General features: G+C 47.6%; 1 protein-coding gene across 2 annotated transcripts in view; it reads right to left on the reverse strand.

The window, feature by feature from the left end:
• fam98a (family with sequence similarity 98 member A) overlaps positions 1-14,953 on the reverse strand; it is a 42,274-nt gene extending 27,321 nt beyond the window's left edge. Inside the window, exons 1-3 of one of the 2 annotated variants that reach the window (XM_072512352.1) lie at positions 14,482-14,953; positions 10,253-10,401; positions 9,283-9,417 (exon numbers count right to left, since the gene is read on the reverse strand). In XM_072512352.1, the coding sequence (XP_072368453.1) occupies positions 9,283-9,417; positions 10,253-10,401; positions 14,482-14,519 (322 nt within the window). In that variant the 5' untranslated portion in view covers positions 14,520-14,953. The remainder of the gene's footprint in view (positions 1-9,282; positions 9,418-10,252; positions 10,402-14,481) is intronic. The other variant, XM_072512363.1, reaches the window with a different exon arrangement.
• Positions 14,954-15,162: the final 209 nt, after the last annotated feature.

Here is a 15,162-nt window from a genome sequence, read left to right on the forward strand (position 1 = left end):
GACTAGAAACAGATAAAGAGCAAAATGTTGTCTCCAGGAGAGTGTTAAACACAAAATCCACACTTCCATTCCTGTTTAGTCACAACCTCAAGCAAACAAATCACGATCATTTCAACTGATATCTTTACAACATGAACAGTCACAATTGTGTGTTTTTACCCTCTCAAATGTATAATGATAATGCTAGAGATACGGTAGGGTACTGGTTATGTTCTGGACGAGCATAGTTCAAGGTGGCCACAAGCCACCATCCAAGGGCAAGTAGGGGTTAGCATTGTTTAGCCAGCAATGGTCAGAGGAACAGGGGTAAGTCGATCAGCCCCTCAAGTCTGTTTCACCACAAATCGTAGCTGATCTGAATCTCTACTCCAATAACCCATCTTGGTTCCGTTTCACTTCAATCCTGACTTAACAATCAAACTCTTTCCCACTCTGCTTTAAAATTTCCAACTAACCTCACATACCATGAATCAACACAAAAGTAATACATGTTTAGACAGAAAAGAACACAAGAATCAAATTAAACAATTTTGTCCTCCATAGTTGTTCATTCTGATCAACTGTACTGTTGGGTTTATGTCCCATTTGGCACAATATTCCCCTGTCTTCAGTTTCTGGTTAGAGTTACAGCACTGCCAACGTTATTAGAGGGTGCAAACAACTTCAGCAAGGAGCACATAAGTGATCCCCAGTTTGTGTTCTGGTAGCTGATCTCAGCCAGGAAAGCAGTAAGTAAACTGAAAGTTGCCACAGCACTCTTCAACTAGAGAAATATCCATCAACTCTTGTTGGAAAACATATGCTTGGACAGGATCAGTCTCAATTGTCATTTCTCCCCATACCTCCACCTCAGTTAGAACCTACATGCTGACTCGCAGCAACATCTAGAAACAGTGTCAGTTTTCACAGTGCCAACATTCAGCTCTACCTAACCTCCACCTCCCCCCCCATCTCCTGCTTGTTACACTGCTTGTTCGGCATCTAGTATGAGATGAGCAGAAATTTGCTCCAACTAATTGGTTCCTACCACAAACCCTGTTCCATAAACACCAAGTTGATACCTCTCCCTGGCAACTGTCTTGAGGCTGAACCAGGCTGTTTGCAAACTTTAGAATCATATTTGACCCCAAGGGGGGCTTTAGGTCACATACTTGCCCCAAGGCTGGCTATTTCCACCTCTGTTAACATCCAATCCCATGCCTGTCACAGCTCAGTTGCTGTAGAATCCCTTCCAACTTTTAAATTTAGTCCCAACCAGTCTAATAATCTTTATTCCAATGCATTCCTGGCTGGCCTCTAGTGTTGTATACTTGCTGTCCCAACTCACCTCAAGAGCCCTGTTCATCCATCAGCCATGTTTCCTATCGCACGTTGGCTAGCAGTTAAGCAATGCCTCAATTTTCAAATTCTCACTCCAATTTTTCAAATTCCTCCATGGCCTCACCTCTCCATTATTTCTGTAATTGATTTCATGTCTACAACTCTTTATATTCGTGCTTCCTCTGTAATGGTTGCTGGTCTATCCTCAGTTATAACCACACTCTCATTAGCAGCCATGCCTTAATTTTTAAGGCAGTAGCTCTGAAGTTCCCTCCCAAAAACCCTTTCCTCCTTTAAGACATTCCTTGAAACCAACCTCTTTGATCAAGCCCTAATTTCTCCTCAGATGGTGGACAGTCAAATTTTGTTTGATAATGCTCCTGTGAAGCACTTGTGCTACTGGGCCCCTTGTACTACTGGGTCTCTACAACTGAGACTATGGCATGGCTTTTGATAGTGTCCCACGTGGGAGACTGACAGAGAAGGTAACAGCCCATGGGATCCATGGAAATTTGGCAAATTGGATCCAGAACTGGTTGAGTTGCAGGAAGCGGAGGGTGATGGTCGAGAGGTGCTTTTCCGACTGGGAGCCTGTGTCCAGTGGGGTCCCACAGGGATCAATGTTGGGGCCCCTGCTGTTTGTGGTTTATATAAATGATTGGGACTTGAATGTAGGAGGGTTGATCCACGGATGATACAAAAATTGGTGGGATAGTAAATAGTGAGCATAGCCTTAAATTATAGGCGGATATAGTAAGAGGTAAAGTTGCCACAGTCCCAGATGTCTGTAGGCTGCTTTCCCCTGAGAGCTGACTGGTGATCTAACCCGAGGATCACCACTACTCAGGCGAGGGGCAAGGTTGAGAAGGAAGGGCCTTCTTGAATAACCTCAGGTAGTATGGGGTTTGAACGTGCGCTGTTGGCCTCACTCTGCATCACAAACCAGCTGCCCACCCAACTGTAGGGTACTCAGCACCTTGAAAGCGTAGTGCCGTGCATTACTGTGCCGTCTCGAGAGGAGAGGAAATGTTGTGTGTATTTGGGTTTCAAGGGGGTGGGTCTGCAGTCGCTCGCTTGTTTTTTTTTAAATCCCCAAATGTTTATTTATTTATTTTTTAAAAAGATATTTTATTCAAGATTTTTTGGCCAAACATAACAGTACATAGTTTTTCTTTCTTTTAAACAACAATAAAGCAATATAAATAACAGTGGCCAGTTTTAAACAAGTAAATAAATAATATATAAACAGAAACAAAAACAAAACTAAATGGCAACTACCTTGTCAAAAATAGTTACTCTCCAAAGATACAATCCAACAGTCCCAATCCAACAGTCCAATATACATTACCTATAACAAATGTCTATACATATACAATGACATCCCTAAGAGCCCACCCGGATCCTCCCCCCTGGGTTGCTGCTGTTGTCTTTCTTTCTTTTTCATTCCCTCTATCGTTCTGTGAGGTAGTTGACGAATGGTTGCCACCTGGTGAACCCTTGAGCCGAACCCCTTAATACGAACTTGATCCGTTCTAACTTTATAAACCCTGCCATGTCGTTTATCCAGGTCTCCACGCCCGGGGGTTTGGCTTCCTTCCACATAAGCAATATCCTGCGCCGGGCTACTAGGGACGCAAAGGCCAAAACATCAGCCTCTCTCGCCTCCTGCACTCCCGGCTCTTCTGAACCCCAAATATAGCCAACCCCCAGCTTGGCTCGACCCGGACCCCCACCACCTTCAAAAGCACCTTCGCCACCCCCACCCAGAACCCCTGTAATGCCGGACATGACCAGAACATGTGGGTGCGATTCGCTGGGCTTCTCGAGCATCTCCCACACCTATCCTCTACCCCGAAAAATTTACTGAGTCGTGCTCCAGTCATATGCGCCCTGTGTAGAACCTTGAATTGTATCAGGCTTAGCCTGGCACACAAGACACGAGGACGACGAGTTTACCTTACGTAGGGCATCAGCCCACAGCCCCTCCTCAATCTCCTCCCCCAGCTCTTCTTCCCATTTCCCTTTCAGCTCATCTACCATGATCTCACCCTCGTCCCTCATTTCCCTGTACATGTCCGACACCCTACCATCCCCCACCCATGTCCCCGAGATCACTCTATCCTGCACCTCCTGCGTCAGGAGCTGCGGGAATTCCCTCACCTGTTGCCTCGCAAAAGCCCTCAGTTGCATAAACCGAAATGCATTCCCTTGGGGCAACCCATATTTTTCCGTCAGCGCTCCCAGACTCGCAAACGTCCCATCAACAAACAGATCTCTCAATTGTACTACCCCAGCTCTTTGCCATGCTCCAAATCCCCCATCCATTCTCCCCGGAACAAACCTATGGTTATTTCTTATCGGGGACCGCACCGAGGCTCCCGTCCTTCCCCCATGCCGTCTCCACTGCCCCCAAATTTTTAATGTTGCCACCACCACCGGGCTTGTAGTGTATTTCTTCGGTGAGAACGGCAACGGTGCCGTCACCATTGCTTGTAAGCTGGTCCCCTTGCAGGACGCCCTCTCCAATCTCATCCACACCGCTCCCTCCCCTTCTCCAATCCACTTACACACCATTGAAATATTGGCGGCCCAGTAATAATCATTTAGGCTCGGTAGTGCCAGCCCCCCCCTATCCCTACTACGCTGCAAGAACCCCCTTCTCACTCTCGGGGTCTTCCCGGCCCACACAAAACTCATAATGCTTTTCTCGATTCTCTTAAAAAAAAGCCTTCATGACCAACACCGGGAGGCACTGAAACACAAAGAGGAATCTCGGGAGAACCACCATTTTAACCGCCTGCACCCTACCTGCCAGTGACAGGGACACCATGTCCCATCTCTTGAAGTCCTCCTCCATCTGTTCCACCAATCGTGTTAAATTAAGCCGGTGTAAGGTTCCCCAATTCTTGGCTATTTGAATCCCCAAGTACCGGAAGTCTCTTGTTACCTTCCTCAGCGGTAAATCCTCTATTTCCCTGCTCTGCTCCCCTGGATGCACCATAAACAACTCACTTTTCCCCATGTTCAATTTATACCCCGAAAAATCCCCAAACTCCCCAAGTATCCGCATTATCTCTGGCATCCCCTCCACCGGGTCCACCACATACAACAACAAATCATCCGCATACAAAAGGTACCCGGTGTTTTTCTCCGCCCCTAAACACTCCCCTCCACTTCCTGGAACCCCTCAGTGCTATGGCCAGGGGCTCAATTGCCAGTGCAAACAATAACGGAGACAGGGGACACCCCTGCCTCGTCCCTCTGTAAAGCCGGAAATAATCAGACCCCCGTCCATTCGTAACCACACTCGCCATCGGTGCCCTATACAGCAACTGTACCCATCCGATATACCCATCTCCAAAGCCAAATCTCCTGAGCACCTCCCACAGATAATCCCACTCCACTCTATCAAATGCTTTCTCAGCATCCATCGCCACCACTATCTCCGCTTCCCCCTCTGGCGGGGGCATCGTCATTACCCCTAGCAACCTCCGTATGTTCGTGTTCAGCTGTCTCCCCTTCACAAACCCAATTTGGTCCTCATGAACCACCCCCGGGACACAGTCCTCTATCCTCGTTGCCATTACCTTGGCCAGAATCTTAGCATCCACATTTAAAAGAGAAATGGGCCTATAGGACCCGCATTGCAGCGGGTCTTTTTCCTTCTTTAGGAGGAGCGATATCGTTGCCTCTGACATAGTCGGGGGCAACTGCCCCCTTTCCCTAGCCTCATTAAAGGTTCTCGTCAGAAGCGGGGCTAGCAAGTCCATATACTTCCTATAAAATTCCACCGGGAATCCGTCTGGTCCCGGGGCCTTCCCCGCCTGCATGCTCCCAATCCCTTTCACTACCTCCTCCATCTCAATCTGTGCTCCCAGTCCCGCCCTCTCCTGCTCCTCCACCTTAGGGAATTCCAGCTGATCCAGAAAGCACATCATTCTCTCCTTCCCTTCAGGGGACTGAGCTTTATATAATCTTTCGTAGAATGCCTTGAACACCCCATTCACTCTCTCCACTCCCCGCTCCATCTCTCCCTCCTCATCTCTCACCCCCCTATCTCCCTCGCTGCTCCCCTCTTCCTCAGTTGGTGGGCCAGCAACCGGCTCGCCTTCTCCCCATATTCATACTGTACGCCTTGTGCCTTCCTCCACTGTACCTCTGCATTACCCGTAGTCAACAAGTCAAATTCTACATGTAGCCTTTGCCTTTCCCTGTACAGACCCTCCTCCGGTGCCTCCGCATATTGTCTGTCCACCCTCAAAAGTTCTTTCAGCAACCGCTCCCTTTCCCTACCCTCCTGCTTTCCTTTATGTGCCCTGATAGATATCAGCTCCCCTCTAACCACTGCCTTCAACGCCTCCCAGACCACTCCCACCTGAACCTCCCCATTGTCATTAAGCTCCAAGTACCTTTCAATACACCCCCTCACCCTTAAACATACCCCCTCATCTGCCAATAATCCCATGTCCATTCTCCAGGGCGGGTGCTGTTCTTTTTCCTCCCCTATCTCCAGGTCCACCCAATGTGGAGCGTGGTCCGAGATAGCTATAGCCGTGTACTCCGTCCCTGTCACCTTCGGGATCAGCGCCCTTCCCAAAACAAAAAAGTAAATCCGTGAATATACTTTATGGACATAGGAGAAAAACGTGAACTCCTTACTCCTAGGCCTGCTATATCTCCAGGGGTCTACTCCTCCCATCTGCTCCATAAAGTCCTTGAGCACCCTAGCTGCAACCGGCCGCCTCCGGGTCCTGGACCTCGATCTGCCCAGCCCTGGGTCCAGCACCGTATTGAAGTCTCCCCCCATTACCAACTTTCCCGCCTCGAGGTGCGGGATACATCCCAACATACGCCTCATAAAATTGGCATCATCCCAGTTCGGGGCATATACGTTCACTAGAAACACCGCCTCTCCTTGCAATCGGCCACTCACCATCACATATCTACCCCCACTATCCGCCACCATGGTCTTTGTCTCAAACAGTACCTGTTTCCTCAATAATATAGCCACCCCCCTGTTCTTTGCGTCTAACCCAGAATGAAACACCTGCCCCACCCATCCTTTGCGTAGTCTGACCTGGTCTATCAGTTTCAAATGCGTCTCCTGCAACATAACCACATCTGCCTTTAATTTCTTTAGGTGTGCGAGTACCCGTGCCCTTTTAATCGGCCCGTTCAGCCCTCTCACATTCCACGTGATCAGCCGGGTTGGGGGGCTCTTTACCCCCCCCCCTTGTCGACTAGCCATCCCCTTTTTTAATCCAGCTCCTCACCCGGTTCCCACGTAGCCGAATCTCCCCCCGACGGTGCCCTCCCGCCTCGACCACCCCACCCCGTACCAGCTCCCCCTTCTCCCCAGCAGCAGCAACCCAGTTAAACCACCCCCCGCTAGATCCTTTTCTAGCGTAATTGCACCCCCCATGTTGCTCCCAGAAGTCAGCAAACTCTGGCTGACCTTGGCTTCCCCCAGTGATCTCGGCCCCCACTGTGCGAGGCCCCCTCCTTCCTGCTTCCCTGTTCCCGCCATGATTACCATAGCGCGGGAACAAAGCCCGCGTTTCCCACTTGGCCCCACCCCTAATGGCCGCCGCCCACAATTCCTCATCCTCCCTCCCCCACGACATGGGAAAGAGAGAAAAGTTACAGGGTCGCAAGATTAACAACTTGAGAGATCATCCCTTCCCCCTTTTCCCCCCCCTTCACCCCACGTAATCACCCCACCACTTTGTCCCAAACGTTCTATTTCTGGCCTGCCTATTCCAGCTTCTCCTCCACAATAAATGTCCACGCCTCTTCTGCCGTCTCAAAGTAGTGGTGCTTCCCTTGGTGTGTGACAGTCTTGCCGGTCGCAACATTCCAAATTGGACCTTCCTTTTGCGAAGCACCGCCTTGGCCCGATTAAAACTTGCCCTCCTTCTCGCCACCTCCGCACTCCAATCTTGATAAACGCGGATCACCGCGTTCTCCCACCTACTGCTCCGAGTTTTCTTCGCCCATCTGAGGACCATCTCTGTCATTATATCGGAGAAATCTCACCACTATGGCTCGAGGTATTTCTCCAGCCCTCGGTCTTCGCGTCATAACTTGATAAGCTCCCTCCACCTCCAACGGGCCCGTCGGGGCCTCCGATCCCATTAGCGAGTGAAGCATCGTGCTCACATATGCCCCGACGTCCGCCCCTTCGGGAAGACCAAGAATCCTTAAATTCTTCCTCCTCGCATTATTCTCCAGCACCTCCAGCCTTTCCACACACCTTTTGTGTTGTGCCTCGTGCATCTCTGTCTTCACCACCAGGCCCTGTATTTCGTCTTCATTTTCAGCGGCCTTTGCCTTCACGACCCGAAGCTCCTGCTCCTGGGTCTTTTGCTCCTCCTTTAGTCCTTCAATCGCCTGTAATATCGGGGCCAGCAGCTCCTTCTTCATCTCCTTTTTAAGTTCTTCCACACAGCGCCGCAGGAACTCTTGTTGGTCAGGGCCCCATACTAGACGGCCACCTTCCGACGCCATCTTGCTTTGTGCTTGCCTTCCTTGCCGCTGCTCGAGGATCCTCCGCAATCCGGCCACTTTCCTCTCCTTTTTCCATCCGTGTCCAGGGGGAATTCCCTTCTGGTTTACCGCACTGTTTTTAGCCGTTAAAATTGCCGTTGGGGCTCCTATTAAGAGCCCAAAAGTCCATTCCACCGGGAGCTGTCGAAACGTGCGACTTAGCTGGTCATCGCCGCACCCGGAAGTCCCCAAATGTTTATTAATGATGGGTTTATTTGTATTCAACAGTAAAAGCGAATACTAGCAACAATAATTTTCAGCCACGGTCCTCATGTGGAATGAAGGCAGATGTAGTATGCCATGTGAGCTATCATGAATTCGCAGGTATATTGAGAAGAAAAATATTTGCATTAAGCATCAGAAAATTGATCTCCGCAGCAGAAAAACCACATGCTTGAGCAACAATTAGCCAGACTCCGCAGTAGAGGTCAGTCTTAGCTGGAAGGGATAACTTGGACCAGACTGCCACCATCATCACCAACCCCCGCCCCCATATGCTGTAAAGTTATAATTCCTATGCTGTAAAGGAATAATTTCTACAATTCTGTCCAATTTCTTTGATTCGCACCATGACAATCTGACCCAAGAGGCAAGGCAAAACAGAATTGACACTTTATTCAGTCTTCAGCCAATTATCCTTCTACCTGTACGGCAAAAATAGCAAACTATTGCAACCGTACCTAAAAATTGAAATGGAACAAGAATGGTGACTATCTGAAAATAAAGGCAGCCATTCTATCCTGGTTGGCTGATCATTTGGCATCAGTAAGACACTAACTGTTAAATCCAAGGCAAGAATATACAGCTCACACCCTATTTGACACATGCATCTGTATCAATATTTTCACAAATGAAACTTCTACAAAGCAATCAGTGCACAAGATTTTGGAATGGATTTTAACATCTTTAAACTTTTACACACAGTTCCAGACTCTTATTCCCCAATATTCTGAATATTATGGTAGTGGCCGACAATGGAAAGGTCTCATTAAAAGTCAACTGTGTGAACTGGAGTCACATGGTGGTTAAAGATAGGTTCCCTTCCCTCAACGAATCAGCTGGGTTCATATGACAATCTACAGCTTTCATTGGGTCAGAGTTATTGTAACATAAAAGGTTGCCTTTCAGCCCAAAATCTATGTCGGGGTTTTGTAGTCACATGGCTAGTCTAGGACCAGCCACCAATCAAAGATTTAATCAATTCAACTTCCCAACTTACGATGGGAGGCACCTGATGTTATAAACTCTGGGTTGCTTGTGGATAACTACAAGGCTATCATACCCACGTACCTGCACTCACACAGGCTTTGGGAGAGAAGACCTCTTTAACACTGAACACTGTCGAGAATACAACTGTGATTAATTTTCAAGTCCAATAATTAATCAGAAAATGATTCAAGTTCCCCTGCAACTTACTGAGCAGCAAAAGGCAATTATTTTTGTTGAGAAGGCGTTTAGTGACATCTCCAGTGGTTAGAACAGAATAGGGGCAATCCATCTCAGCCAGCAAGCCGCTCATCTCCAGCTGAAACTCATCAGCTTCTGTGGGGCCTATAAAAAGCAAGGTTGAAAAGAAATTAGGGGAGGAAAAAAAAAAGATCCACAGGACCTAAAATCTTACATCCAAACATAATTTGAGATTATTGAGACACGTTTGCATTTGAATGGAAAATATTTTATCCAACAAAGCCATTTCTAACTGCATTAAGGTATTCCCTCCTTTCTTGCCAGTCAGGAGATGCAGACATAACAAACAAGTTTTACAGCAAAATCAATTGTACATTGTTTTGTTGGCATTTTTTTCCCTTTATTCTTTCAAGCATCACTAACAAGGAAAGTATTTGTTGCCATCACGAATTGCCCTTGAACTGAATGGCTTGCTAGCCCCAAGAGTCAATTGCATTGCTGTGGGTCTGGTGTCACAGGCAGACCAGACCAATTAAGGATGGCGGATTTCCTTCTGTAAAGGATATTAGTGAACTAGCTGGACTTTCACAACAATCTATTATAGTTTCACAATCACTATTATGGAGATGAGCTTTATAATTCAAAATTTATTAAGTGAATTCAACTTTCACCAGCTGTCATGGTGGGATTTAAATACTGTCTCCGGGGTTTCTGGACGATTAGTCTAGTGACATTACCACTACGTCACCATCTTCAATTACACAAATTCGCTGCAACTATGTGAGGTTTAAAACTCAAAATACTGATTAATCACTTATATTTGGCAATTTGAACTGAATTGATAGCCATTAAACCAACAGCTCAAAGTACCAGAATAAACAGTGCTACTGTGGGGCTTGAAATCACATTTAATTATGTGTAAGCAGAATTTAAATCAGTTTATCAACTTGGATAATGGTTTATTATTAAACATACTTACTAGTTGTTGCATTGACATTTTCTACCAGTTTGTAGAAAGCTTTCAATTCCATTACAAGCCAGGCACATAGTTTTGTATATTCTGGAGAAGCTGCCCCATCGCCTGCTGCCAACTCGAGAGCACCATCATCGAGTAGCGGGCCCTTATATCTGCAAAGTAAGTGAGATGCTGTAAACATTCCAGAAAGTATTCGGCTCCCTCGACTTTATCTTCATTTACATATACAAAAGAAGCACCAAATTCTACAACGTATCAAAAATCCTGGCTTTTAAATTGAAGCTTCATGTTACACTCATGAAAAGAATAATAAGCTGAAAATGTTTCAGCTCTCAATGTCAATTCCAGAGGTGAGAATTTATTAATTTACTGCAGTTTGACAGAATGTCTTAAATAGGAGATAATCTTGTTTTTTTTAAAATGGCACACTAATGTTGTTTAAAAACTGGTAGTTGCTTTCCTAACAGTTCTTTCATTTGTCAGGGGAGTAACAGTCCACAAAATCTGTAATCTGAAATACTGTTCTCCCTTCGAGGTGTAGATTACCATGTTCATCATCTGGGCTGTTTGGTTAAGGTTCCAGTGCATTATGTGGGTAACTTCTAAGGTCAATCTGCACCCAGAAGGTTCTGATGCAAATAGGACAGGATGCCACAGAATTTCTTTGGACAATTTGCTGGCTCGGTTTTCTCTTCTTGCATTTTCTCTCTGCCTTTGACATGTGCTTGCTATTAAAAGGAGGTTATGCCAGCTGCAGCGATCCTGGGAGAACCTCTCCCAAGACAATATGCTGCAGAAAATTGACATGCCAGTTTGTGGTACTTCAGTGTCTGGTATTTTGTCTTGCCATCTGATCTTCAGAAGCTTCCAAAGGCAGCTCATGTGAAAATGATTTGAGCTTCTTGGCATGGTGCTAGTACACAATCCAAATCTCACATGTGTACAGTAGGGTGGGAAGGACCATCGCTCTCCAGACTTTGTTTGGCAGACTGACTTACTCTACTTGGTTCCCTGGCAGACCGACTTACTGCTCTTGGTCCCCTCTTCAGCATGTTTTTCTCTTCTATGCTCGATTCTAGCATTGAAATCAGAATCGCATGGCTGGAAGACTCCAAGCAAAGACTATGATTTCTAAGGACATACTTTGCGATTTACTGTTTGCTGATGCCTGTGCACTGGATGCAGGGTTAGAACTGGACATGCAACATTGCAAGGACATTTCTCCAATGCATGTGATAACTCCAGCCTTGCAACCAGCATTAAGAAAACGGAAATAATGTACCAGAGCACTTCAGGGAAGCCCCATCTCGAGCCCAAGATTTCAGCCCATGACCAGAACTTGTCCGCAGGGGATATGTTCACTTATCTCAGCAGCACACTTTCTCCTGAATTGTCTAAATTGATGAGAAGACACATGCAAGATTCGAGAAGTAACAATGTTTCTGGGGAGATAGCTAATTATTTGTGCGTAGTGACTAGAATTCAAATCATGTCAGGAACATCTTTGAAATATTAAAGGAGTGAACTAGCAGACGTATGGTGGACATTCTGAATGGCTTCTTCTCGAGGCCAGCTATCAATGACGTGAAACTTGCAGAAACAAAGATGCCCCTAGTCACACCTCCCCACACTCCTATATGCTTCAGAGACTTGGACAACCTATTGCTAGCACCTCAAAGCACTGAAGAGAAGGCACCAGCAGCACGGTAGCAGTGGTTAGCAATGTTGCTTCACAGCTCCAGGGTCACAGGTTAGATTCCGGCTTGGGTCACTGTCTGTGTGGAGTCTGCACGTTCTCTCTGTGTCTGCGTGAGTTTCCTCCGTGTGCTCCAATTTGCTCTCACAGGTCCCAAAAGATGTGTTGTTAGGTAATTTGGACATTCTGAATTCGCCCTCAGTGTACTCGAACAGGTGCCGGAATGTGGCAACTCGGGGCTTTTCACAGTAACTTCATTGCAGTGTTAATGTAAGCCTACTTGTGACAATAAAGATTATTCACAAGATCCTCCAAATACGTGACAAAAAAGGTGGTCCAACAGCAGTGCATTCTCCCCCATAGCAACATGCCCACCATTGAGGTGCTAGTCACTCAAAACCAGCTCTGCCAAGCAGGACATGGCATCCATATGCCGGACACCAGACACCCAAAACAACATCTCTACAAGGAACTCAGCTGTGACAACAGACTACTAGGAAGACACTGGGAACTGCTTTAGGGATGTCCTCAAAGCATCCTCCAAGACGTCAAAAATATCTCCACAACTAATCAGCGTTCCTAGCTTGTGGCCAAGTACATTCGGGAAGGTACCAAACACAAGAGATCTTTTCAGAAACAGAGGTGAAGCCAGGGCATAGAGAGTACATAGACCTCCATCAACTCATCCATCCATCCCTTTAAAAACTACCTGGGGCAGTCTGCAGATCACACAATGGACTTGTCAGTCATCTCAGCAAGTCATCGTTGATCCCAAGGGACTGCCTAAGATGATGATTATTCAGAAGGTGCCCAATTGAGTGGCATAAGTTAGTTAACCTAATCTAGTTTGCAAAACAACAGAAAGAAGACATCAGATCTTCAAATCTACACATTTGAAGCACAGAAGCATTGTGCAAGAGATATGGATTTTCCCGATCACTCCATTTCCCTTTTTGACAGCCTGGTTCTTTACGGAGGTCGCAAAAGGAGTTTTATGTCAAGCATCCTAGTCATGTTCCATCAAAGGCACGATTCAAAAGTTATTGGAATGGACTTCTAAAAATTCAGAGCTCGACAGTTTATACAGCATGTCAAAATATTATACCGTTAGTCCCTCAATATGCATAGCTAAACTGTATGCAAATAAATTTCAAATGGTTAATTTGAGCCAGAATGCCGTAGTCTGACAATATATTTTCCTGCTTACAAAGTGGACTCCATGCCACTGATAAAAGCTCCCATTTCTGCTAAGACACTCCATGTCCTAATCCCCTACTGCACAAAAGGGTCTCTTCTCTCTTAATTCCTTCCTTTGTCCTTTTGACCATAAATGTTTGCTTGGAATTACTGAAGATTTTCTCCTATTAACCTCATTAAAATCCCTGTTTTAAACTTCCATAATTCCCATTAAGCTACTCCATTCTACTGTCAACTAATTTATCCGCTCTTTCCTCGCATCTAAATCCTCTCACCTTATCGTATTAGAATCATTGAATCTCTACAGTGCAGGAGACCATTCAGCCCATCGCGTCTGCACCAAACCTCTGCAAGAAAGAGGCCCACCTTAGTCCTCTAATCTCACTTAACCTGTACATCCCCGGACACTATGGACAATTTTATCATGACCAATCCACCTATCCTGTACATCTTTGGACCGTGGGAGGAAACCGGAGCACCCAGAGGAAACCCATGCAGACACGGGGAAAACGCGCAAACTCCAGTCACCCGAGGCCAGAATTGAACCTGGATCCCTGGCTCTGAGAGGCTTCAGCGCTAACCACTGTGCCACCCCAATTTATTTCTGCACTTCTCTGGACCCTCTCCGGGGTCTATATGTCCTCCTTAAGGGAGGGCACTGATATTTGTCTAATTATGTTTTAACCAATGATTTGGTGAGGCTCAGCATTACCGCTCTATCAAAAAACAATTTTTCAAAAGATGTCTGCCAAATTGTCCGCCTGTGCCAGATGATCTATTTATAGAAATTATCTGCTCTTTCTAAACAATATTTACTATCCTATGGGCTTTTGCATGCAATACTAGATGGGGTGGGCTGGCACTGTAAACTACTTTTGGGGATGCATGCTTCAAACATTATTGCAGAAAAATGTCGGGGTACAAACTATTGATATCGACTCGACGCATGGAGAGCATAACCTTAATATAACTGGGTCAGTGGCATGACAGTGCCCACCCTCTGCAACCTTGCCTCGGGGGTCTTAACGTTGGCAAACGAAGAGTTACCGATAATGCGTTGCGAATGATAAAAAGGGTCAAATAAAATTGGGGCGGGGAGAAGGTATTCGCCCTTTGACAGGGAAACATGTGCCAGCAGCGAGGCAGGCGGTGGGAGCGCTTCACCTCAAGAGTCAGGCCCAGCTCAGCAGGTTATTTATAACCAGCCAAGGGTCACTTCAGTGCCGCATGTGCGGGTGGCGGGGGAACAGCACCTCTCTCCCTCCCCGGTTAATTTACACCCAGAGGCAGCGCGGGGCCCAGTCCCGCCAGACAAACACAAAGCGCCGCCCGCACCTACCCCAGATCTTCCAGCGAGTCCAGGATGTCGTTCTCCATGGCGCGGCCCAGGCTGCTGTGGCTGTCGGCGGGGAGCGGCCTCCCCTCCCCCCGGCCCCGCCGCCCGCGCTCAGCACCCTCCACCGCCCGCGTTTAGCGGCCCCGCCGCCCGCACTCAGCACAGAGTCAGCGGCCCCGCCGCCCGCACTCAGCACGGAGTCAGCGGCCTCGCCCACCCTCCACCGCCCGGCCCGCACTCAGCGGCCTCGCCTCCCTTCCGCCGCCCGGCCCAGACTCAGCGGCCTCGCCGCCCGGCCCAGACTCAGTGGCCTCGCCTCCCTTCCGCCGCCCGGCCCAGACTCAGCGGCCTCGCCTCCCTTCCGCCGCCCGGCCCAGACTCAGCGGCCTCGCCTTTTCTCCGCCGCCCGGACTCAGTTGCCTCCCCAGCCCTCCCTCCTGTCGACGCCGCTGCTCCGCGGCTTCTGCCCGGTTGGCATGTCTGGGTCCTCACTCTGCACCGGGGCAGCCCCGCCTGACGGGCGGCTGCAAAGAGATGTGGACATTCTGGGGGGAAAAAACAATTGGACTAACCCTTTCGTAAACGAAAACCTCTCCGCGTGATTAATTTAAAAAAATCACGGCGGATAAAAGATCCAATGCTCTTTCAGGCGGACGATTGGACGCGCAGGCCCCCTGACCGTTG

This window comes from Scyliorhinus torazame, chromosome 1, assembly GCF_047496885.1.
Source record: "Scyliorhinus torazame isolate Kashiwa2021f chromosome 1, sScyTor2.1, whole genome shotgun sequence".
Classification (NCBI taxonomy): Eukaryota; Metazoa; Chordata; class Chondrichthyes; order Carcharhiniformes; family Scyliorhinidae; genus Scyliorhinus; species Scyliorhinus torazame.